Here is a 25,105-nt window from a genome sequence, read left to right on the forward strand (position 1 = left end):
ACAATGATTTTTTTTAACTAGATTTAATTTCGGTTATACCCAAGTAAGTGATTATAAAATATGTATCTACCCGTTTGTTCACTCCTCCCATGGCTGTCTTTACACAAAGCTCTCCGCTAGAGAGCGCCCTTGCACCGTCTTAAAGCCCCTTTGCTTACCAACTTGACCACGCTGACGTCATCCCAGCCTGGCGCCTCAAGGCCACTTCCACACTGCTATTGGTCTGAAAATCACATGACATGGAGCTCCAAGAATCCATAATTATGTTGCTGATATTTTTGGCCCCCAAAATATGTCAGCTTCCAACTGTCCTTATTCTCCTCCAGAAAACCTTTACTACAGGAACAGAAACGGGGGAAAAAACAACAACAATACAAATAATGTCATGCCAGGATAACATGTCTGCGGGTCATTTCCTTATGGATTCTTTGATGGGAGGATCATCTTCCTATAGAGGCGAAGGCTACTCCAACAGCAACCATGGAATGTACATCCACCCGGCTGCATCTGAGTATGGATGCTCAATGATGAGACATTTTGGAGTAGTTGGATCGAAAAAAGACGAGGTTCCTCTGAGCAGCCACCCTCTCGGCTCCTACCAAGATGCGCCTTACCTGTCATCCCAACTGGGCACATGGACCTCGGCTTCCAAAACTAACAGGGACGAGCAACCTGTTGCCCAGTCCAGTTTACAACCGTGTTCGTTTCCAACCGACAACGTCAAAGAGGAGGCGTTCTGTTGTCTGTATCAGGGTGACAGTAGCAGCAGGGCTAATAAGGACGCTACAGAGTCGGCTACTTACATCCGGCTTGGGAACAATAGTAGCAGCCAGACCGACCAAACCGCTGTCTCGGCGACGTCCGAATGTTATGGAGGAGAGAAACAGGTATACCCCAGAGGGAGCAGGGGACAGCGAAAAGAGCAGGTCGGGACAGGCTTTGCTTCTTTGGACCAGGTGACGACATCTGTTGAATCACCCAGAGAATCAACGGTTAAAATGAGCAAATCTACCCAGGAGACAGTCAGCGAGGAAATGCGCAACGAAAAGGCAAAACAGGGAAAGAGCATGAAAGAGGAAAGCGCAAAGACTGACAGTTGTTCTGATAACTCCGACAGCGAATTGAAAGGTAACCCAAAAAGCCCCCCCCCCCCCCCTTCTCTCCTGTCTCTCTCTCTCTCTCTCACACACACACACACACATACTTAAAAACGTACCATAAAACAGTTGTGAGATACAATGTGGCAATTTTTAAAATGGTGTACTAAAAATGGTGTACTAAAAATGGTCTCCTCTGCATGCATGAGCTAAGCTTCAGTGGGCGTTTTGATATTCTGCAATTGTGTATGCTGTATCTACTGTACACTCTTAGAAAAAAAGCTTCTGGATAAAAAAAAGGTTTTATGCTTGTTTCATATATGGCACCCCTTAATGTTCTATATAGAATCGTACTTGGTTCCATATAGAACCCTATATCGAACCCAAGGATTCTATATAACCAATTTTGATTCAACGAAGAATAACCCCTGGGGTTCTGATCAAAGCACCCTTCAAAAGGGTTCTGTACAGAACCTTAAGGGGTGCCATATATGAAGCAAGCAATAGAATCCTTTTTGGTTCTATCCAGAACATTTGGAGACATTCTGAACAAGCATTTAATGGTCTAGCCTAGCAGGGGTTACCGTGGCGACGGCATTTATCACCTTTCTATTCATGTGAGAATGTGAGATGGGCCGTTATCATTGAAATAAACACGTTCACACACACTCATAACGCATAACGCGCGTGCAGATCAAACAGATTGACCAGACAAATACACACACACAAACACTACACGGGACATTTCAAATGTATAAAGAAGGCCTAACCATTTGCAATGGCTTAATTTGACTCACCAATTATATACGTTAGACTATATCCTACGTTATATAAAGCAGAATACAGCTTAGGCTATACATCACGTCTTAATTTCGATAATGACTGTTTTTTTTGTTGTAAAACAGTGTACGATAGACGCAGTCTGAAATAGCGTCCACGAAATTGTCTTTCCTTGAATTTTAAACTATTATATCTCGTTTTATTTATATGAAAATCACCTTGCATATAAAATAAATAGTCTTATAATAACAATGTGGTTTAGCTAGCGTAAACGTCATGCTAGTTAATATATATTCCCTTTTTATTTTTCTTGTAATAGAGGATAACGGGTGGATAACACACAGTTTTTCCCCCGGACAATGTTGTGTGTATCCAAAATGATTAAAAGGAAAGGTAAAGGGTGAATACATATATTATTAACGAATCGTCCACGTGATCTTGTTATTATTAATAATAATACGAATAATACATTGCTTGGTTACGTTGTGTATTTGTATTAGCTAACGCTATGGAATTCAGTTTAGTAGAGTTCAAGTTTGCCAAAAATGAATTTCTATTTGGGCCTATTTGGGCCAACGTGCATTAAATAAATGTTGCTGCAAAATGTTAAACTATCCCTCGTTTGTCTTATAAAACCGTCCAGTCTCGGCTACATATTTTGGGGTAGAGCTACATTTTGTAATTGCCACACAAAATACTACTTTCAACCGCCACAATGTAGCCGCCTAACATTTCATATTTGGCCAGCCTTTGGGAAGAAAATAAAACCACCGATAATCGAGAGATGACACTATTATATTCTGCTCAACGTTGAATTCATCAATCGTTTCAAAATGTTGGAAATATTTACTCCTAAGAAAATCGAAGCTGGGAAGTAACCATGTATGTTATCCGTGTACCCTTGAATATACGTAATCAAGTACTGGCTATGCAGCTATTTCCAATCTCTCTCCAGTTTCCATGTAGGGTAGCCTCAAACCTCAAACCAGGGCTATAGGACAGTAATACAAGTGGGTCGGATGTAGTATTGCTGCCAAACGAATAGGCCTATACATTATGTTTCATCATTCATCAAGTATTTTTTTGTTGTTGCATCTTCGTTCAAAGCGTTCGAAGATAGCGACAAAAATAGATGATTTTTGAACCCATGTATTTGATAGAGCGCGTGGACATTTGATTCAAGATCAAGAACTTGAATGTGCATTCGAAATAAAGATTGTCAAAGACAGTCCAGACATTGCGGTGCGGCAGTGCAGACCTGACGCAGACCAATTGGAACGCAAAAGGCCTGGTATAGACTGCCTTGAACACGGAAGTAGTCCTTCAGTATGCTCACCTTTTCCATGTTTTATGTCTACAGATGATTTTACACTGGAAAATGCTCCAGGAAACTGGTTAAAAGCCACAAGTGGACGGAAGAAGAGATGCCCGTACACAAAGCACCAGACGCTCGAGCTGGAAAAGGAATTTTTGTATAACATGTACCTGTCTCGCGAGCGCCGCCTGGAGATCAGTAAGAGTATCGATCTGACCGATAGACAAGTCAAGATCTGGTTCCAGAACCGAAGGATGAAACTCAAGAAACTCAATAAGGAATGTCGTGGACGGGATCATATGGCAGTCCACAACTTCACTTAAAATTATTTTATCTATAAAACCATTCCATATACACCCAAACACACACACACATACACACACACACACACAAAGTGTGCCTTCATACAAGGACAATATTTCAACGATGCCCAAGAGTACATTACTTTATCAAGGAGGGACTTGGTTTCGGGTCAGCAGTTGAGTTTGCCTTTCAACACATTAACATTGAATAGAGGTGTCGGTTGCCCTGCCAACATAGAACTGCTAGAACTGCCGGATTGAAAACAGACATTGTTTGTTTTGGAATGTTTCCTCATTCCGTTGCTTCATCTTGTTGTCTTTAGTTTAGTTGCTTCTGCTATGTAGGCCATGATAGGCTATTCGCACTGTTTGCATGCACATTGTTGCTTGCGTCATATAAGACCCGTTGACGATTCCTAAAGGAAAATCGTGTCCAATAGAATAAAGGAGGGGATTTGAAATGAAATATATATAACATATAGCTTGTCCTTCCCCTTATTATCATGTTAGCACTCTGAGAAAGGAAAAGACAGAGGGGAAGAGAGAGAGAGAGAGAGAGGCTGCAGATGAGAGTGGGAAGATCATGGCCGTTTTAATAGAAGAGATTGGTTTAAATAGTATCCAGGTGACCACAGTAAGTCAAGGTCATAAAAGTATTATGTCAGGACCGTCTCGTGGTAGAAGCATGAGCTCGGGGTGGATTTTATGATCTGCAAATATAATGTGCTAGCTGGCTGCTGCAGTAAAGATGCATCGTTTAAACGTGTGTGGAGGAGAGGGCTAGGCTAGTCTACAGAGTGGAGAGTGTCTGCTTTGTACTGGAGTCACCAACGCGCTCGACGGGCTCCCTCTGCTATGTAGCCTGCCGCCTACTTATTTGACGATACAGGGCTGTTTGTTAACTCGTCAAGAAACGAAAAGGATGGATGATAAACAACAACAACTGAAACATCAATGACAGCTTGAATAAATAAGGACCACCACGACAGAGTGTCTCCGGGGAAATTCAAGGTAGGACACAAATAGGTACGTATTATTAACTCAGCTGTGATTTTTGAGATGTCACGCCTGTCTGCCGGTTGGTCTGCCAGTGGAGCTTGTTTGACAGCGCTCTCGAGCATGCGAGATGGGATGGGTTGTCTGATTAAACCAATTGATTTGACGTTCTTCTTTTGGGAACATTTTGAGCATTTTGAACCAGACATTGGTTTTGTTATTGCTGTGTTGATATCGATGATGTATACTTTGTCTAAATAGTTTTCCCTTTATTAGTTGGGCATTTTCAGACACCATTTGTTATTATTCTGCGGTTTAACAGTAAGCTATTTCAATGTCCTAATTTGCTGTTGGTTCTCAATGTTGTACACACTTAGCCTATTTAGGATGACAGTGACAATGAAATAATACATTCGGATGAACGATTCCTATTTGTTTCATTATGCTGGTAATAGCTATGTTATGGTTGACAGACAATAAAATCCTTACCTGGCTTTGAGTGTTTTGCTGTTTGTTTGTCTCCCTTCCCGATGGAACACCCCATCTTGCGCAGCTGAAGCGTGGTTTAGGTAGTTTTATGTTGTTGGGATTCGCTTCCTGGCTCCGCAACAAGAAACTGCCTTGATTACGTCAGTTCGTCTTCATCAAGGGCGACACTTTCCGTTCAATTACACCCTAGACTCTGACTGAAGTCCTCGCAAATGGCATTGTAAATGAACTGGAGCTGTAATAGCCGGGACGGAGACTTTTCTCCCCGGCTCTCATGTTTGTGACGGGCTGTAAAACGTACTTTAGATTCTCATAGAGAGAATGGGCTGTAAACAACATGGGGTAGACGTTAGACCTCTTTCGTTGCCTTTTCATTTCGTTACTGGTTTCTTCTTAGGTTTCCCTGATGATGCTTTTGTTTGGGTTTCATTTTTTTCCATCATAATATGATGAGCATATCCTTTACATATGAAGAGTGAATCGAGCTGTAGGCCAGTTAGCAACATTGCCAAATATTAATTAAATGTATTTTTTATTTCCCCTCAAATGTGTACAATGTTATTGGCCTTAAAGTCAATATAAAATGTGGAAATAAGGTATGTTGTCGTCATGTAGGCTATTCAACCCTCTTCTGTATAGAAGTTGATCACAGACCAGTATATCTCTGATTGTGGCACGTGTGCGATTGGGCTCACTGAACGGACCTTTGAATATCCCTCTAATTTTGTTGACCTATAATGCATTTGCAACCTCTTCGGATCAGGGGGAAATGACTCCATTATCAAATTATATTTCAGATGACACTTCTGATTGTTTCCGTTTCCTCAACGTTCTCAAATAAAAACGATCTGATCCATGAAACTAGGTTAACCTAGGTCCACATGACCCAAATGACAAGACGTGGCCGAGGAAAATCAACTGTTTGTTGTATTTATAATACACAACACAATTCTTTCACGTTTGGTCAAGAACGTGTTTTAACATGGCACAGTCAAAGTCCCCTCTCTTTAAATGGAGAGCATGTGTTTATATTTACTCGCCATTTTGCCTTGTTGTTATATCAACCCCCTTCTCACAACAGTCAGTGCCACTAACAGAGACAGTCTGGAATCCAAAGTCATTTTCATTCAGTTCAGTGAATAGATGTCTCGCTCTGGAATGCACCACTGACAAATAATTTACAGCACTCGAATTGACACCCAGAGGAAACACTCAAACACTCACACTGAGACTGTTCGAATTCGTACTAGTGCACAATTACGCACAGCAATTACGCACGAACACGTAACCAGGTATTTTTAATGAAGGTTCACATTACTTGGCTAATTTTGCCTCTTTTGTAGACAGGTTATAATTTCTCGTATTATCTAATAGGAATTGCCATTGCAAATAGTATGTTGTCATAGAGTGAAGAATTGCATTTGAACAACGCATTTGACCATCTTAAAACAGGTGGGGCGCGGAAGAAGAAAAGAAAGGAATGGCTAAGCTATTGGATGAATTTGTCATTTTAACGCAAGGCTTCACAGTCCGGTATCTGTATATCTGCAGTGTAACTGGGCGGCTTCATTATCTTCATAAAGGCGAACTCATTGTCACCAACATCCTGGTGTTTAAGTATATGTATAATGCAGGCTAATATAAATAAGCCTGGTTCATCATGAAACTGTGTCGCGAGACCGCGCATAGACTACACCCATGTTCCACCCCTGGCTAGAGCTGATAGCTGTGTCATGGTGAAACAAAATGTGTGCATGATTACTGCTATATCTAAAAAAGGCGTGCCCGGAGGTATCTGATACCGGATGCGAGCATTTGCAGAGGGCCTATATTATGACACAAAAATCAAATCAAATGTTATTGGTCGAGTACACATATTTTGCAGATATTATCCCAGGTGCAGCAAAATGACAGCGCGGTAATACATAACAATAGAAAACAACACACACAAATCCCCCCAAAAAATGTAAAGAAAGAAATGAAGAAATATCAGAACGAGTCCGGAATATGTATAGATACACTATATGAATAGAAAATGTGTCTACAGCAGTAGTTATATAGGATGAGCCTTGACTAGAATACAGGATATACACAAGAAATGGGTAAAACATGTAAACATAAATGGTGCAGCACAGTGGCAAGTATACTAGTCTGCGTGTGTGTGTGTCCGTGCATAACCTATAAATTGGCAGTTGTTCATTTTCTGACTTGTCGCATTGCATCAGCGTTATGAGGAGTTAACACACCATAATACACAATTAGGCCTACACTGTAACAAAAACTGTCATTTGTATTATCAACAGTAACAAAACAAACAACAAAACATTTTACTGCGGAAATACTCTAAATGTCGGTGCATTGTGGGAAAATTGCTGTAATTCTAGCACACAGAATACAGGACCATACCATATGCCATACCACCACTGTCTATTTTTATGTGATCTGACACAGAGAGGGAAATTTGCCCAACGAAGCTCTTGGCTGTTCTACAAGTGGTCTGGCTTTCTCGTTAATTAATGATTGAAGTGCTCCGCTGTAACCGCTTTATAAACCTTTAGTCATATAAACGGTTTCAGTAAAAGCTCTTAAACTAACGACGGATCATATGATGGACTTAACGATTATAGTGCTACGAAGCTTTTGGGGAGCTCATATGCCTACCTCATCCTTAATTTGCCTAAATTAGCTGTTGCCTGAACCATATAGATAGCTACCTACTAGCGATTTCTTTTAAAGGATTTGCGTTGCTGTTATTTAGCAGCATACCAATATATTGTTCACTGAATAGTTTTCAAATTGGCACCTTGGTGATTAAACATAAAGGTTTGAGGGTAAGATTTTAACCTGGACTGTATAGGCTAATTCATTTGACGATTCAAATTAGGTTTGGACTGTACAACAGAAAAAATATCCCTTGTTCAAATATGCATCATATATCAAAACAAGTACTTCCTTGAAGTTCCTTCATGTAGGAGTGCACCTAAATACAGTGATCACTAGTTTGTAATGCGATATTTGCATAATTCGTTCGGGAATATTGTTAATTGTTATGCGAGGTGAGTGCAATTTTAAGCTAAAACCTCCATCTATCTAGAATTGACATGTTGAATGTAAATATTATGATTTAATATATTTATTTAAAAATCTAGCTTCCAAGTTTACTGTTCTCCGGATTTGTATATTATTTTATCTCCACACATTTGCACCATAGTTTCCAACAATGACCTTGATCCATATAATCGTACATAAGATGTTTAAAACTTGCCAAATGATTTAGGAGTATATCGAATTAGATTTCAAATGAAACATGCTTCCGCTACGTATGGCTTCTGATTATTGTTGCTAAACATTTATACATCAGTACTCAGTTTTAGGCCTACAGCGAGTCTAGCACTAACATTTCTGAAATCTATTTTTTTTGCTATTTCCCTTGGTATTTATTTGAAACTATATCATGAACTTACGATCTTTACTATGTAGTATAGCTAGTATGTTTTGGACATACATGTTAAACATCATCTTCGGACAAGATGTTGATTGGCTGAAACATGCATGTGCAAAAAAAAAAATCTGCATTTCTAAAACCCAGCTCTTGTAGCCCTTTTTGAATGAAGAATTTAATCTGACTGCTAACAATATATTGCAGTCTGACCCCTCCACTGAGAGGAGAGAATCTTTGGACGCCATTGTTGTCTACAGTGACAGTCTGCGCCCTTTTCGTCTCCTGCAGTCCTCTCCTTATAACCATGTTTGGTCAGTGAATTCCTCTGCCATTGCTCCAGCGAGACAAATATCAAACCAGCAGTTGACAATCAGTGTGTAAATGCACCATTTTAGAGCATTTCCTTATATTGCATCCCAATACTGAGAGACATTATTAAAATGAATGGAATTTGATAGAATAGCGTTGTTAGAGACACGTATAACCCCACCCTAAAGTAGGATAGACATAACCATTTCAGATAATGTGTCAAATCAGTTAGACTCTCTTATGATTGTCGTCCGTGCGTGCACAGGTTGAATTAAACGATTTACCAATCCTAAGAACCAGATCAAATGATAATCAAATTAATGACTGACAATGATCAAGGTTCATGGTGAAATATGGAAGAGTGCATTTGGGTTGCACAACATACGCACAATAAAAGCATTGTGGTAAAATACACAGTAAAAACAATAATTTGAATGAATCAACATTATCGGCTCTTTAATCAGGAGTTAGGCGAGTCTATATCACTACCTAATACATAGGCTACACTGGTATCATAACAATAGCTTCCGTGATATGGCTTTACACGCCGATATACGATTGAAATGTTCAGAGGTTTGGAATCACCGTCAGGAGCAAAAACGTAAATAACCAACCACAACTTAAGAAACCAGGATACATAAATGTGACATTTTCTTTTTTATTATCAATAATCAACAGCACAATAAATAAATACAAATAATACAGCAGAATAATGACAAAATAGGATTTTAAACATGCATACATTTGTCAACAATGACATAAAACTGATATTTGTCCCCGGATGTAATCATATTTGTTGTTAAATAATGCATTTCCGTTCAATCAGCAATACCAATAGTAATTTTGTAGATGAATTTCATATCTGTGGGGGAAACAATACTAAACAAGACTCAAGCTACTCTGTCTTAGACATAAGTGCATATATTAAGTACATTCATGTAATTTCTACCAATGAAATTGTGAACGACTAAACAATAGCCTATACCTTTTTCCTATTTTTTGACCATAATAAAGGCTATACATGAGGAAGACGTTTGGTCAAAACGCGTTGCAGTATGCCCCACCCGCTGTCATAAAACATGCTGATCTGCACCTACCTGTGTATATGTTTGTACATATTATTGTATAGTTTCTCTGCATCATACTGGCCTGCCTTTTTGACTTTTCTGGTCACTTATAAAGTCGCCATATTGCCGCATGGGTAAGGTTATAAAGCGTGTATTACGCATTTGTTTGAAATATAGTATTACGGATATGTGTGTCTGACTTTTAATGACAGATCACGTTCTCTATAATATTTATATTTAGGATTTAATGGGTTTAATATCAAGGGAAACCCCTAGGGGTAAAATAGTCTGGTGCCCTCATTGGGTCTGAATGGTAACTGCGTATCTACTGGGAAAAAGCCAACGTTAGCGAGCACAAGGTTTATCCTATTTTATTTGAGCAAAATACATTCTATTTGACTGTCTTGATATTCAGTTGCATCGTATTGATAAGAATATATGGATAACAGTTTTGATTAATATTAACACTATTTTAAACATTAGCTATAACACAACCGTACAATGCTTTTGCCCAACTTTGCAAGTCAAACAACGCCCTTCGTCCCCACCATCCATAGTTATCTTTTACTACACAATCACTATAATTTAAACCTGCTACAAGTTCCAGACTTATTAGGTGTTTACATTTCATTGTTCAAAAGCTAAGGATGCTATACAGACTACCGTACAAAGGCCATGTTTTCATTGCAGGAAGTTCAAGTAATGCAATGAAATTAGATAAAGAAATTAAATAAATTATCACATTTTTATATGTCTAAGTTTCCATTCCATTATTCAATTTAACGCAAAAACGAATGACATCCCTTGATATTTTAGGTCACCAACGCAATGACTTCGAGACATCACACTACCAGCTCTTAAATGACAAAACAAGACCCTGTCGAAGATGCCATCTTTAACTATTCAATATTCAATAATAAGATTTGAGATAATAGGCTATGTCTATTTTTATTTCTGACAACAACATTGTGGATTAGCGGTCTGTCTTAAATTCGTATTGGACAATAAAAGCTCAAATGTAATATTTTGAATATGAAAGTATGTGATCTTACCATAGCATGCATTCGACGAACCATCGTCGTTAAATGTGTTTGTGGGGTCAATAACTGCAGCAAATCGGAATCAGCCTTATACAGAGACTTATACAGATGGGCCTGGCTGAGATGAGAAGTACACACTCTGAAATGCACATTTTGTAGGCTATTATTAGCCGCAGAATATACACAGACCTCTGCTCTATAGGCATAAATGACAACAAAAGGCTTATGCTGGGATCAGAGATCAGCTAATACCATATTAGTTTTACAAAGAAGAACGTTTATTCGTCTGCAAGCCTGCATCTCTAGCCGGATTATTCCTTGAACCAATACCTCCTCTCCTCTGCAGCATATAGTCCCCCAGTCCCTGTCGTTGCTGTCCGTCCTCAGCGTTCCAGTTTGATGGGACTTGTCCCACATGGACAGTGTTGCTTTTATGTTAAGATAGGAACTCGACTGCAGTTTTATTAACGACAAGTTTATGAACAATCAAATGGTCCTCGTAAAAATTTATTGAAGGACATAAAAACATGCACCGCCGGCCACTTGCCGAATATACCGCTGTAGTGTGCAAAGTTTCAAGCATCGTAGTAGTTTCAAGCATCCTCCTCATATCTAAAGCATACGTACTCAATTTTGGGAAAACATATCTCCATAATGCCAATTTGTAGTCCGTGCAAACTTTTTTCTTGTTCATATATTACATTACCTAAATTACAATATCATAGACTATCCAATATTATCCATGCGGTTCATGGTAATATAAAAAAGTAGAGTAACTATCTTTTCCCGATAAAAAAATGAATAGCGTTATACAATGAAAAATGCAAAATAATAAAACGCCTTATGTGTTAGAGAGTGAGTTTAATGATCTATTTTACTACTTAACTATGTCTATACGCGCATGAAACTGGACTACAGATATTGCGCACACTAGACAGAGATTGATTACATCAACAAATAGTGCCTGCGATTTCAAACCTAGCCAACCTTAGTCTGTTTTACGATATATTTGACTATTTGACTTATATTTTATCAACGTCAGGATAGAATACTGTTGAATTTACCTCTAATTCATCCAGGGGAAAACATCTGAATATGATTCTATAAGACATATATTGTGTAATGCTGTGATAACCCGCGCATTGATCCACTGTGCAATTTTTGTGGGGCAAAATATAATCACGTGTTGCTAAGGCAGCCAATTGCAGCTGGGGAAGCTTTGAGAAATAATTACCTGCGTTGATTGTTCTATGGGTAGATCAAAAAAAAGTACACACACTCCATATAATAATCGGATGCATGTAAAAGAGAACGGAACCATCGACATGTCGACCACGGGTCCCATAAGTAATTATTATGTGGATTCCTTGATACACCATGAAAGCGAGGATGTTCTTGCGGCTCGATTCTCGGCTCCTGGTTCGCACCCCACCGGCCCTCGTCCAACGTCCCTTATACCGGAGTGTGGTGAGTATCCGTCCTGCAGCTTTTCCCCGAAACCACCCGTGTTTACTACCTCTTGGGCCCCTGTTCACTCCCAGTCCTCAGTGGTTTACCACCCATACAGCCACCAACCTCATTTAGGAACGGACTCAAGGTATGTGCGGTCATGGCTAGAGCCGATCTCGGGGACCATGTCCTTCCCTGGCTACCCAGCCAACGGCAGACACTATGGGCTGAAGCCCGACGCCTTCCAGGAGCATCGAGCCGGTGACTGCCTCGCCTCCAACGGACGCAACTACACGGATTATCTCTACTGCACCTCCGCTGACATTCGAGAAAAGAACCAAACGAACATCCCTTCTCCCGAGACCGAGCTTTTGGCTTCCGGAAAGCATAAAGACGAGAAACCAGAATTAGACCCAAGTAAGTTCAAGCCCCTTGTTTTACAACCGGGAATGGGGGGGGGGGTGTTTGGATGATATTCTGTCTGTGTTAATTGCGTTTGGTTTAGAGCTGGTCTATAGTGTCTCTTTCCCATAATATGCTCTTTCATTCATCTTTTCTTTCCTCGACTGAATCTTCTCTGCTCGGTGGCTATGTTGAGGACTTATAAAGAGACAAACGCTAGTAGGATTGGGCTATAAAACGACGAGCAGGTTATAAAATAGGTCTCAAAAAACAATTCGGATACAGCCAGTGTGGATGTTGTGAATGTATAGGGACACTGAAATGTAAAATGCTCGCGTCTAAATCAATTAGGTAGCCTATTTTATGTGCCAAATACTTCAACATTGATCGCCATTTTAATCTATTTTGGTGGTCACCATTTTGGTGGTTTATGCTACTATTTTATGTTATGCTAGTATGCCACTAACTCCATAAATAAAATAAAAAATACACTACCTTGAATTAACTTTTAAAGATAATCTCAATGGGATATTATGTTGCTATATCAAGCTTCAAGTATATCCAGTAAAAGTGGATATTCTCAGAAAAAACACCAAAGAGAAACCCTGATACATAACTATCATGGCAACACGGGAACACGTGGTGCCTACGTGTTGGTTATATGTTGTCTGTTGTCATAGGCTAAACGTTTTCCATTTCAAGCCAAATTCAGGTATAACGCCAAAAACAACTTGAGGAATGTTTGCAACATATTCGAGGGACTTTCACTACTGACTTGTAAAGGCTTGAACCACAGGCCGTTTTATGGGCCTATAAAGTGAATAAGCCCATTGAGTATTTTACGACGGCAAGTCCAAGAAAGAGAAAAGCTGGAAAAGCATCACTAAATGTTGTAGATAGGCCTACATGTTTTGACGTTTGTTGCCTACAGCATTACATTTGCTGATACATACTTTATCTGGAGATACACTAGTTTTGTACTGGAGACCCACGGGACAAAGCTATAGTCTAGGGCCATTGTATGATTGTTGTTTCATTTGTCATTGCTTCAAGTTTATTGCTGACTGATCATGTGTTATTTGCAGATAACCCAGTGGCAAATTGGATTCACGCGCGTTCTACAAGGAAGAAGAGGTGCCCTTATTCAAAATACCAGACTCTCGAACTTGAAAAGGAGTTTTTGTTCAATATGTACCTTACCAGAGACCGTCGATACGAGGTGGCAAGAGTCCTCAACCTCACTGAGAGGCAGGTCAAAATATGGTTCCAGAACCGGCGGATGAAGATGAAGAAAATGAACAAGGAAAAAACCGACGCCAACAAAGAACAATAATAAAGGAATTGTTACAAAAACGTCATCAGACAAAAACAAGCATCAGACAACAGTAAAATAACCACTATTGCCATGGACAACAACAAAGATAAACCAAAATACATTATGCTCACTTCTTAATGTTGGATTTTGGGTTGGCTTTAGTTTTTGCATTAACCCCACCTTCCATGTTTGCGAAATATTTTTTTTTTATATGCTCTCCTTTCTTTGTCCAGTTTTAAACGAACCCCTTTCCAAGAAAATAAAACACTCTGCACTTACTTTGAAGATACATGTATGTGTTTCTTTGTTATAAGGGACATTTTAATTAATGATATTTTGGACAAATTAAAAACTGCCCCGAAGTAGGCCTATAAGAAAGAGAATACTTGAATTGTTTTAATTTCTTCACTCCATAATTTATGATGTCTCTGTGAATGTTTCTTCCATGTTTGTTCATTTTCTATGCTATGGGTGTAGTAGCACATTTTATACAGAAAGAGAACATCTGCCGTCTTAACAAAATGTCTGTCTTGCGTCTATGTGGTAACGTAACCGTTTGGTGTACCTAATTGTGCATTTCATATTCAGTCGATTGTATAGGCACGTTTCATTCATTATATACGTGTAGATATAGGCCTACTCAAATATAAACATTACCACGAGGCTCTTGTGTTTTCTGTGTTTCTTTTCAGACGTCTCAAAGTAAAACAAACGTAAATATGCATGCAATCTTACGACCAATTTAGATCCACATGTAGAACTACATATTGGAACTTAAAGCGCACATTTGTGGCGCGTAAAATAGCCAATGTATCGATAATGATGTCAACACAAAGGCAACACGAACCGCATTTGTGTTAATCAGGAGACCTGTAAGAAATGAAATCCCAATTTCCCTGCACGTTGTGTGGAATATTGGAAGCAGATGGAACATTTCCTAATCCTCTTTCGAGTATTTGCAAGCAAATCAGAATCTTTAGACTACTGCTCTTTAGAGTGTGCCCATAAGTGGGTTATTTTTTCTCTCTCGAATAGATTGATGTAAGTTCGCCGACACATCAAGGTTGTTACTAAATATGATTTCACAAAACGTTTGTTTTATATTGTGCTGTTTTGATACAAATTATATTTGAATGCATGAATTTAAGGTTACCACTTGGTATGCAGAGGCCACCACATCTGTCCACAAACTACCACAGCTAGTTCGCATTGCACTGCGTAAACATCAAAGACATAGCCTATAAATCAAAATGTAGCAGTAAAATGTGTTATAGAACAAATAGGAAACAGTCATTACTCATATTTTGGAAAGGAAATAGACATTTATTTCGTGACAAAAACCGCAGAAGACAACTTCATATAAACATTTGGCCAATGAGCCTGTGTCGTCACAGGCCTAGCCATATGTGTCCCGTGTAATAATTTATTTTCCTAAGCAAAAATACTAGCAGCTGCTTATGAAGATATTATTATATTTTTAACCTTTATCCATGTGTTGAGAGGCTCCTTTGCGTGTGCGTGAAGCTAAGGAAAAAGTAGTTAGGCTCGCAGGAATTCTGAACAAATCTTGTAGCCAACGCTATAGGCATAGTTTAAACCAACTTCTTCATAAGCGAGAGAGTAATTATAATTAATGAATTGTAAGAAACATATTTCGATCCATTCGTCTTGTTTGAAATGTAACGAAATTAAAGTTTCCTAATGTGAAAATAAATTCACGTCTGGCATTTGTTTCCTGGGCTCTTGGCCTAAATTGCCTTTTTGTGATGTTGAACAATATGGACAGGATGTTGTAATTTCAAAGCCCAATCCAGTGTATTTCCGCACAGGACAAAAACGCTGAGTTTACAGCCCTGTTGGAGCTCGGTTGTTTGTCTCAAATTCAGACGAACAAAGCAAACCCGACTAACTGGCTAGACGTCTGGGCTAAATTACTTTATGGTTTTAATGGTGGGACGGTGGGCGATGGTGGACTCGTTCAAAGGGGACTTGCTACAGCTAGTTTGTCTGTTGGGCCCACCGCAAACAAGCCTACTGCCTTCCCCCTGGGCAGGTCTCTCTGAGCACGGCAGAGTGGGCTATATGACCGCAAGAAGAGAGAAAAGCCTGTTCGTTATCTTAAGACAATCCATATGAAGAGAATGTCAAAAACTATTCTGAGGGGGTCTACTTAAATAAAAGCAAATGCAAAATATTGGAGGCCCTATAAGGATATAGTTTATTTGACAGGTCGTAAAATACATTTTCAACACATATTTGTGGCCCTATATTGATTATGTATACGACTGCATTTATTTCTCCCTCATGTAAGCAACGTCGATTTGATGATAGCATGCGTGGTGCAGATGAATGTTGGTGATCGAACTCAACACTAGATGACACTGTTGACCGACTGTACTGCTATGTGCTGCTGTGCTATGGCCTTGCGTGGTGCACGAATAGGGAGTTGGCTAGGCCAATGTCTATAGGTCTACTGATGGAATAAATGCAGTTTTCGTCATTCATCACATTTTTAAGAAAAAGGGTTGAAAGATGTGATATAATTGACTGTCTCACTTGTGTAGGTATGGGTACAGAAGACATAGATTATGACTTCGTTGAACCTTTTTATGCGCGTATGGGGAGCCTATTGTACGCTATTTGTAGGATGGGTCACACCAAAATGAACCTACATTTCCCATTCACCCATGTTATGTTATGACCTTTCACGTTAGTAGAACGTATACGCCTAATATGTGTAGTTGACTAAGAGCTGGTTTGTACACATGTTAATCAAATATCATTCATTATGCGTGGTTATAAACTATTAGCAACGCATCAAGCTTTATGTATAGGAGCTAACGTTAGCACAATCGATTAGGTTGGTTCTGCATATTTGCATCAACATTGAAGGCCAATTAACATTTGGACTGACATTTGAAAACATAACATTTTTCACCTTAAGCGCAATTGAAATCACTTCCTATCCACGTTTTTTTATGGCAGTTGTGTGGTCTAGTTTTTCTCTGGAGAGGCGTGGACCTTGTACCATAAACCTTGTATCAACCACCCCATACTTAAGACAATGTAGGCCTATCTGAAAAGATCTTCAAACCAGTAAAATGAACAAACAGAGAAAGTTTTTACTTCTACAATTGATTGACAAATAACACTGAATATTTGAATAAGCATTACCCCTAATAACGAACTAACACTAATACCAGATCCTAATAATACCTCATGATAATAATAATATGCTAATAGATATTGTAATAATAATGTTGTTAACAGCATTTATAGGCCTACATCAGAAGCATACTATTATAGTCTAATTGTTTCTTAGTCCCTTTCAGTGCTTTTGTTGTTGAAACAGCAATCAGCATATTTATAGACTGTTACAAGTCTGTAAATGTTCTCTGTGGGCCTTTCATATTTTACGATGACGTGTAAAAATCGTCAGTAACACCACAAAACCAACACGAGCGCGCATTCAGGGAGAGGCCATGCTACAACTTAGCTATACACAACAGAAATAAACAACGCGCTATCGATATCTCCGCTGAAATAATGAGACATCTAATGTAGTCTAATGTAACATTTTATTAACTGAACGTGGCAGATTTACTACTTTTGCTCATAGGTTTAACAGGGTCAGTAGAGTGAGTCGGGTATACAGGCCTCATTTATGTTTGCTCATGCCGGGGTTTCATGGCCTTCTGTAGTTTAAGTGCGCAAGGGACTGGTAAAGCGCTTATAGTTAGTAGGCGTATTAGCTCAAGTATGAAAACTTAGCGTTAATGTTGAGCTACAAGGGTTAGACATTTGAATGGGTTTGTGATTTTGTTAAAGATGCCATTATCATTATTATTTCCGTTATCATTATTAAAGCATTACACATTTGTAGTTAGTTATATGTGCTAGGCCTGGCCTACTCGTTTATAGTTATATAGGCCTTTATTTTTTGTTACCCTGTCATAAATAGCAGGCAGTATAGTGGGCCCTCAAGCAGTGCTATTGTGTATTTATGGTAGGCTAAGCTAACAGCTAACAGCGTCCCTTTTTAAACCATTATTTTATATAAGGAATGGCTCTCAAACTACATACACAGGTTACATATGATGACTTTATTAAGAACAAGGCCTTTTTTAATGTATTTGTTATATATGTGTAGCTTTACAGGGGTGGACTGGACCAAAAATCTTCCCTAGCATTTCTAACAAACTGCCCATTATTTTCCCCTTGAGCCCCCCACGTCTCATTTTTTCTACCAGTGGCCATATTATCTTCATTGAGGCCCCCATTATTAGCCAGATTTTAAAAAAAATCTAAGTTAGACAGGCCCACTGGGCAAAACATGGTCCAGCCCATCTGGCATTTGCCTGAAATGCCAGATGGCCAGTCCGCTCCAGTAGCTCTATGTGTCATAGTAATTTGGCCACAAAGACAACTTGAGAGTTTAGCTTTTTCACATGGTGATCATAGGCATCATATTGAGCTCATTTTTCTTGTTGTAGTAGAATGGTTAGTGCAGGTTGTCTATCATGGTGTATGTACACGCTGACCGCTTGGGTAAAAGATGAGTTGGGGGGGTTGTTGGGAGGGAGGATTATGGTGGGGGTGGTTGGGTGGGAAGCTAAAAAAAAAAGAAGGAAAAAAAAGAGAAGCGCTTGTGACTGTGTCGGCGGAGCAAGCCAGCTATAACCTTAACACATATCCAAAGCACACGCCATGAGCCGGATTTGAGGCTGAAAAAAGGAAAACTACTGGAGATAGTGAGAAAAACTCGATGAGAAGAGTGTTGGAGCGCGAGAGAGCTGCCTGAGACTGTTTGTCCAAACGGGCAGCGTTTCTCCATCTAGTTCCGGTTTGTCTGTGTTCTGTGTGCGACTGGGAACCTAAACAAAAGGCTGCCACAATCCTGAACGGGGATATTCTACAACGAAGAAACCTTCCCTTGTTTAATGCAAACTAAACAATGAGCTCATATTTTGTTAACCCTCTTTTCTCCAAATACAAAGGAGGCGAATCACTGGAGCCAACTTACTACGACTGCAGATTCCCACAAAGCGTTGCCCGTAGCCACACGCTGGTCTACGGACCCGGGGCAGCTGCATCGGGCTTTCAGCACCCTTCCCATCATGTCCAGGACTTTTTTCACCATGGGACCACGGGGATCTCCAATCCTGGATACCAACAGAACCCCTGCGCGCTGGCTTGCCATGGAGACGCAACGAAATTTTATGGATATGAAGCTCTACCGAGGCAACCGCTTTATGGTACCCAGCAAGAGGCAAGCCTCGCGCAATACCCAGACTCTAAATCCTCTAACGGCTCTAACCCCGGAGAAGGACAAGGCCACTTAAATCAGAACTCGTCTCCCAGTATTATGTTTCCTTGGATGAGACCTCACGGTTAGAATTATTTTGTGTACTTTATTTCCCATATGTGCGAGTAACTATGTGTGTTTGTGCGCGGTGTGTGTTTGTGTGCGTGTTTGTGCGTGTGCCTGCGTGCGTAAAAGCAAAAGTAATAATAAGGAATTGAGAATGTCTTTATTTATTGCGTTTTAGTGCAGCAGAATATACAGGTTAATTGATTACATAGCTATAGCGAGTATACACTATAAACAATAGTTATGTAATCTCAGATCTTATATCAGGTGGCCTGTAATATTAACGTATAAGCTTCTAACAAACAACTTAGGTTACCATGTAAAGAAAAAAAAAGTTGTCTCACTTGACAGAGGTATCGGTGACACGGATAGTGTTTTTCTTGAGAATATCTGTAATGACAAAAAAACTGAAACCCAGAAACCCAGAGTTATTTGAAGAACCTGAAGTACAACTTGTCCCCATCCCTTGCCATCCTAAATTAAATAGAGACCTACTAAACGGAGTGCCCAAACATTGTATGACCAAATTGTTACTGAAACAATAAACGATTTGTAATGCAAATATCCTACTTTGCTTCTAAACGTCAGTATTCCACCTGCTATTCATCTCTTCACATGTCCTTGCCCTAAACCAAGCTAATAAGGTAATGTAGGGTGTGATAGAATTGATAATTTAACACATCATGGACTATCGTTTCAAGTGTTTTTAGTGTTATCTTAGAAAAATATGTTAGGCCTAAGATACTTCCTCCGCAATCTGCAGAAGAACATGTATCTATCTACCTATTGTGTGTGCGCGCGCGCGCGTGTGTGTGAGAGAGAGTGTGTGTGTGGTTGTGAGTGTGTGAATGTGTGTGTTTGTGTGAGTGTGTGTAGTGCAGTTACCAGTTACATAATTGAAAAAGTAAACGTTACTAAACAGATCATATTTAATTTATACTACAAAATAATAGACATGTGGGAATATTTTAGATTTAGTTGTTTTTCCTTGATTTTAAAATATTAATTCCACCATCAAATTAACTCAGGAAAGTCCAGTCTGTGTTTTTCATTAAGATGATCAAATTACTGTAGTCCTACTAATAATATGTTAAAGACAATATCTAATACATATAAGCTAACCATATTTACTATTTCATTTAAGCACCAGGGAGGCGGAATGGAAGGCAAACCTACAGTCGTTACCAAACACTTGAACTGGAGAAGGAGTTTCTCTTCAATCCGTACCTTACACGCAAGCGGCGGATCGAGGTGTCCCATGCCCTGAGTCTCACCGAAAGGCAGGTCAAGATATGGTTTCAAAATCGGCGAATGAAGTGGAAAAAAGAAAACAACAAAGACAAGTTTCCGGGCCAGAGAGGAGAGGCGGATGCTGATGCCGAGGCTGAGGCTGAGGAGGAGGGCAACGAGGACGGTGAAGGGGAAGAGGGGGAAGAGAAAGAAGCGGAAGAGAAAGAGAAAGAGGAGACCAAGGAGTGATTTTATGGTCTTTTTATGGTTATATGGCAGAAAAAGGGAAAAAAAGAGGAACCATATTGACGATGAAAGGAGAGAAGGAGGCAGAGAGCGTCAACTTTATGGCCACTGTTTTATTAGTCAACAAGGGAAAGGAAAAAAAGATCCCACAGATATTGCTGGCATACTTATGTATGTATTTCTCCCTCTTCACGATGAGTTATATGGATGCAAATTAGTTATTTTGTAGTTTTTTACTTTTCCTTACAACATTTACATTCGGCAATATTGCATTTAGAAAATGTATCTTATACGTGATCTCTGTTTAAAAGCATGTTTAATGGAGTAGGCTATAGGCCACTTTAGATAATTTATTTGATAAAAAAAACTGATTTTATGTAATCTCCTAACAAAAGCATAGACAAACAAATACACATAGGCAGACAGGGCAGGGTACAACAACACTTAACCAATGCCAACTAATCCTGTAAATAGAATTCAAATTCACAATGGACAAATAGTTGCCATTTAAAATCGTCAGCAAAATGTAACTCAACAATATGTTTAATGTTTAATGTCATGACAGCAGTGTGACTTCCGAGGAAATAACATTGACTAGCAGGCCCATATGTAAAACACATTTTATTGTTCTTTTCAGTTTTTTTGTATTATACTTCATTGTCATTTGTGGTGAAGAGCCAAGACAAGGATATTTAGTTCTTACTTCAGATAGGATTTTGGTAGGATTACCAGGGACATGCAATCGTTTTAAATCCTTAATAAAGATGCTACCTAAACCTGGGGAAATTGCAATAGAGATTTCTAAATAGAGATTTCATATGATATTGTTTTTATAGTGTTATATTAACGTTATATTATTAAGTTATGTATTATTTACCCAATATATACCTATGCTTGTTTAAGACAATTTGTGAGTCTTAGGAAGACAAAGTTAGCTAAAAGCCAAGTAACCGATATGGCAAGATTGTACCAGGGCACTACCTACTAAAACAGAACTTTGCCTTTTACTGAATTTGTATTCCATAATAACGGCACTGCTATGTTTAGACTAAAACATATATTTCCCCCAACAACTAAAACTGCCTATAGAAAACTTACATGACTGTATGATTATAATACCTGCTACAATTAGCCTACAACGATTTTAAAAAGTAAGGCGTGTTATTTTAATGTGCTGGTGATAATACCGTAGTTTTTTTTGCACTGAATATAATCTTAATGTACGTCTTGTTATATTATTGATGTGAACAGTATGCTCGTTTGCTGGTGTTTCTCACGTGAAAGACGGAATTGTGTATCTCCGCCATTGTTGTTAACGTAAAAATACGAATAAACAAGATGGCTCACCATCGTACCTCTTCTTTTATGGCCGTAAGAACTTGTTAACTGAATGACTGAGCATGTCTAGGCTACTGTTTCTATGCTGTCTGTCTACGCTACAGGGAGCAACCAACCATATACATACAGTATCGATGCCCTACAAAAGCATTTTAGATAAATGAGACACGGTCGATTGTTAAGAGTGCCGATAGCCATTAGACATTAGATCTGATGCAACTATTGACACTCATGGTAACATTTGACTTGAAGTTGCACTTGCAGCCTAAGCACATTATTCCATAGTGTGCCTCGTCGACGACCAGAAGCTTCTCGGTGTCACAGGGCGACTGCAGAAGTTAGGCTATATGGAATGCAATAGGATACCACAGTTAACTTCTTTCACAGTGTAATGGTGGAAACAGACAAGTCTGCACCCCATTAGTCACTGATATAATTACAACGTTGTTACATATAGTTACAATGTTATCACCACAGCAATTGAAATGATCAGTTGCTATGCCGTTTGTGGCTACTCAATGTGACCCAAGTAATACAACGATTTGATGGATTCTCAAATTGACTTAGAAATATGTCACTCCTATTACAAATCGTTTTAAGAGATAGTTCTCCAGTATCATGTACAATCAGATTTGTTGTTTTGTGGGTCTGTTGGAGACAGTCAACAATCTCAAAACAATTGTCTAATGTTATTGAAGCTGAAAATGTTATATATCAGTTGAAGCTGTATCAATGAGTAACTATGTCCTGTTCAAAAGCAATCATACTATTTAATGACAAGTTGACATTTAGTCTTTGACGTGACCTTATATGAAGTACATCCCTGAAATTAATTATGAGGCACAATACTAGCTTTTTTAGGATAAGGAGAGCCTCTCCTATGATTTATATAAATTCTTGTAATGAGTAAATGGTGAAGTTTGCTTCAGGGGGGATTATAATGGACAAAGGTATGGGCCTGTTTCCCTGCACACTCTCTCTTCCCAGCCATGTTGTAGCTGTAGCAGAACATGTCATATAGTGGTTGACCATTAGGCGGTGCAAGCCAGTAGTTTGGCCAATGATGCCTATGTGTGTACATTAGTACAAAACTTAAAAGAAACGAAGAACACTTATGCTCACTGCACTTACTGAGGTTAAATATCGTCTATGGCCTCAAAGCCTTCGTCAGAGCTTTCAAATAGATAAACATTAGACACATTTACACATTCCTACTTACACTATCTATACAAAAGTATGTGGACACCACTTAAAATGAGTGGATTTTACTATTTCAGCCACACATGTTGCTGACAGGTGCCTAAAATCGAGTGCACAGCCATGCAACCTCCATAGACAAACATTGGCAGTAGAATGGCCTTACCAACAAGTCAGTTCATCAAATTCCTGCCCTGCTCGAGCTGTTCGGTCAACTGTAAGTGCAGTTATTGTGAAGTGGAAACATCTAGCAGCAACAACGGCTCAGCCGCGAAGTGGTAGGCCACACAAGCTCACAGAACGGGACCAGCGAGTGCTGAAGCGAGTAGCTCGTAAAAATCGTCTGTTCTTGTTTGCAACACAAGCTCTAAACTGCCTCTGGAAGCAACGTCAGTACAAAAACTGTTAGTCAGGAGCTTCACAAAATGGGTTTCCATGGCAGAGCAGCCGCACACAATCCTAAGGTCCCCATGTGCAATGCCAAGCATCGGCAGTAGTGGTGTAAAGCTCACCACCAATAGACTCTAGAGCAGTGGAAACGTGTTCTCTGGAGGGATGAATCCAGTACGGTCGGTGCCATTTAAGATGAGGGAGGACAATCTTTTATTCTTGAGCATGTTTTACAGTACATCACAGTTTTTAATAGGACCGATGGTAAAGGCAAATTACCCACTCCCTGCCGGATCCTTACAAGGCACCCGACCTTCGTCCTCGATATCTCCGTCTCTTTCTCTTGCGAATGACAGGGATGAGGGCCTTGTCGGTTGTCTGGAGTAAATCCCTCATGTCCGACTCGTTAAAGAAATAATTGTCTTTCAATACGAGGTGAGTAATCGCTGTCCTGATTTCTAGAAGCTCTTTTCGGTCATAAGTGACTGTGGCAGAAACATTATGCACAAAATAAGTTACAAATAACACGAAAAGACACACATAGCACAATTGGTTAGGTGACAGTAAAACGGTAGACTTTCTCTCCGGCTCCATCATTATTATTTTGTACATAATGTTTCTGCTACCATCTCTAATGACCGAAAAAAGTTAAGGGACTAAACACCTCGCTCTGCAACTGGATTCTGGACTTCCTGACGGGCCGCCCCCAGGTGGTAAGGGTAAGTAACAACACATCCACCACGCTGATCCTCAAAACAGGGCCCCTCAGGGGTGCGTGCTCAGTCCCCTCCTGTACTCCCTGTTCACTCATGATTGCATGGCCAGGCACATCTCCAACACCATCATTACATTTTCTGATGACACAACAGTGGTAGGCCTGATCACCGACAATGATGAGACAGCCTATAGGGAGGAGGTCAGTGACCTTGTCGTGTGGTGCCAGGACAACAACCTCTCCCTCAATGTGATCAAGACAAAGGAGATGATTGTGGACTACAGGAAAAGGAGCACCGAGCACGCCCCCATTTTCATCGATGGAGCAGGTTGAGAGCTTCAAGTTCCTTGGTGTCCACATCAACAACAAACTATCATGGTCCAAGCACACCAAGACAATTGTGAAGAGGGCACAACAAAACCTATTCCCCCTCAGGGGACTGAAAAGATTTGGCATGGGTCCTCAGATCTTCAAAAAGTTATACAGCTGCACCATCGAGAGCATCCTGACTGAATGCATCACTGTCTCAAACATCTCAAAGATGATCAATGGAAACAAGATGCACCTGAACTCAATTTCGAGTGTCATAGCAAAGGGCCTGAATACTTATGTAAA

General features: G+C 39.6%; 4 protein-coding genes across 10 annotated transcripts in view; all 4 read left to right on the top strand.

Annotated features, from left to right (window-relative positions):
- The first annotated feature begins 222 nt into the window (after window positions 1-222).
- LOC110491995 (homeobox protein Hox-C10a) lies at window positions 223-3,931 on the top strand. Its single transcript, XM_021565916.3, has 2 exons — window positions 223-1,128; window positions 3,238-3,931. The coding sequence occupies exons 1-2, from the start codon at window positions 240-242 to the stop codon at window positions 3,513-3,515; spliced, it is 1,167 nt and encodes a 388-aa protein (XP_021421591.2). The 5' UTR covers window positions 223-239; the 3' UTR covers window positions 3,516-3,931.
- LOC110491998 (homeobox protein Hox-C3a) overlaps window positions 3,649-25,105 on the top strand; it is a 71,846-nt gene continuing 50,389 nt past the window's right edge. Inside the window, exon 1 of one of the 6 annotated variants that reach the window (XM_090202819.1) lies at window positions 3,649-4,520. The gene's annotated coding sequence lies outside the window, so the exon portion shown is untranslated. The remainder of the gene's footprint in view (window positions 4,521-25,105) is intronic. The other 5 variants (XM_036946912.2, XM_090202822.1, XM_090202820.1 and 2 more) reach the window with 5 other exon arrangements.
- LOC118939536 (homeobox protein Hox-C9) lies at window positions 11,975-14,666 on the top strand. Its single transcript, XM_036946913.2, has 2 exons — window positions 11,975-12,703; window positions 13,774-14,666. Exons 1-2 carry the CDS (start codon window positions 12,088-12,090, stop codon window positions 14,019-14,021), a joined length of 864 nt encoding a protein of 287 aa, XP_036802808.2. The 5' UTR covers window positions 11,975-12,087; the 3' UTR covers window positions 14,022-14,666.
- Window positions 18,432-22,199, top strand: hoxc8a (homeobox C8a). Of its 2 annotated transcripts, none has more exons than XM_021565917.3 (2): window positions 18,432-19,393; window positions 20,519-22,199. In XM_021565917.3, the coding sequence occupies exons 1-2, from the start codon at window positions 18,958-18,960 to the stop codon at window positions 20,851-20,853; spliced, it is 771 nt and encodes a 256-aa protein (XP_021421592.1). In that variant the 5' UTR covers window positions 18,432-18,957; the 3' UTR covers window positions 20,854-22,199. The 2 variants fall into 2 exon arrangements, with proteins under 2 accessions (XP_021421592.1, XP_021421593.1); XM_021565918.3 differs by having other exon boundaries at window positions 18,444-19,393; window positions 20,525-22,199.

The sequence above is a fragment of the Oncorhynchus mykiss genome, chromosome 16, assembly GCF_057628025.1.
Source record: "Oncorhynchus mykiss isolate SJ-2025 chromosome 16, ASM5762802v1, whole genome shotgun sequence".
Taxonomy (NCBI): Eukaryota; Metazoa; Chordata; class Actinopteri; order Salmoniformes; family Salmonidae; genus Oncorhynchus; species Oncorhynchus mykiss.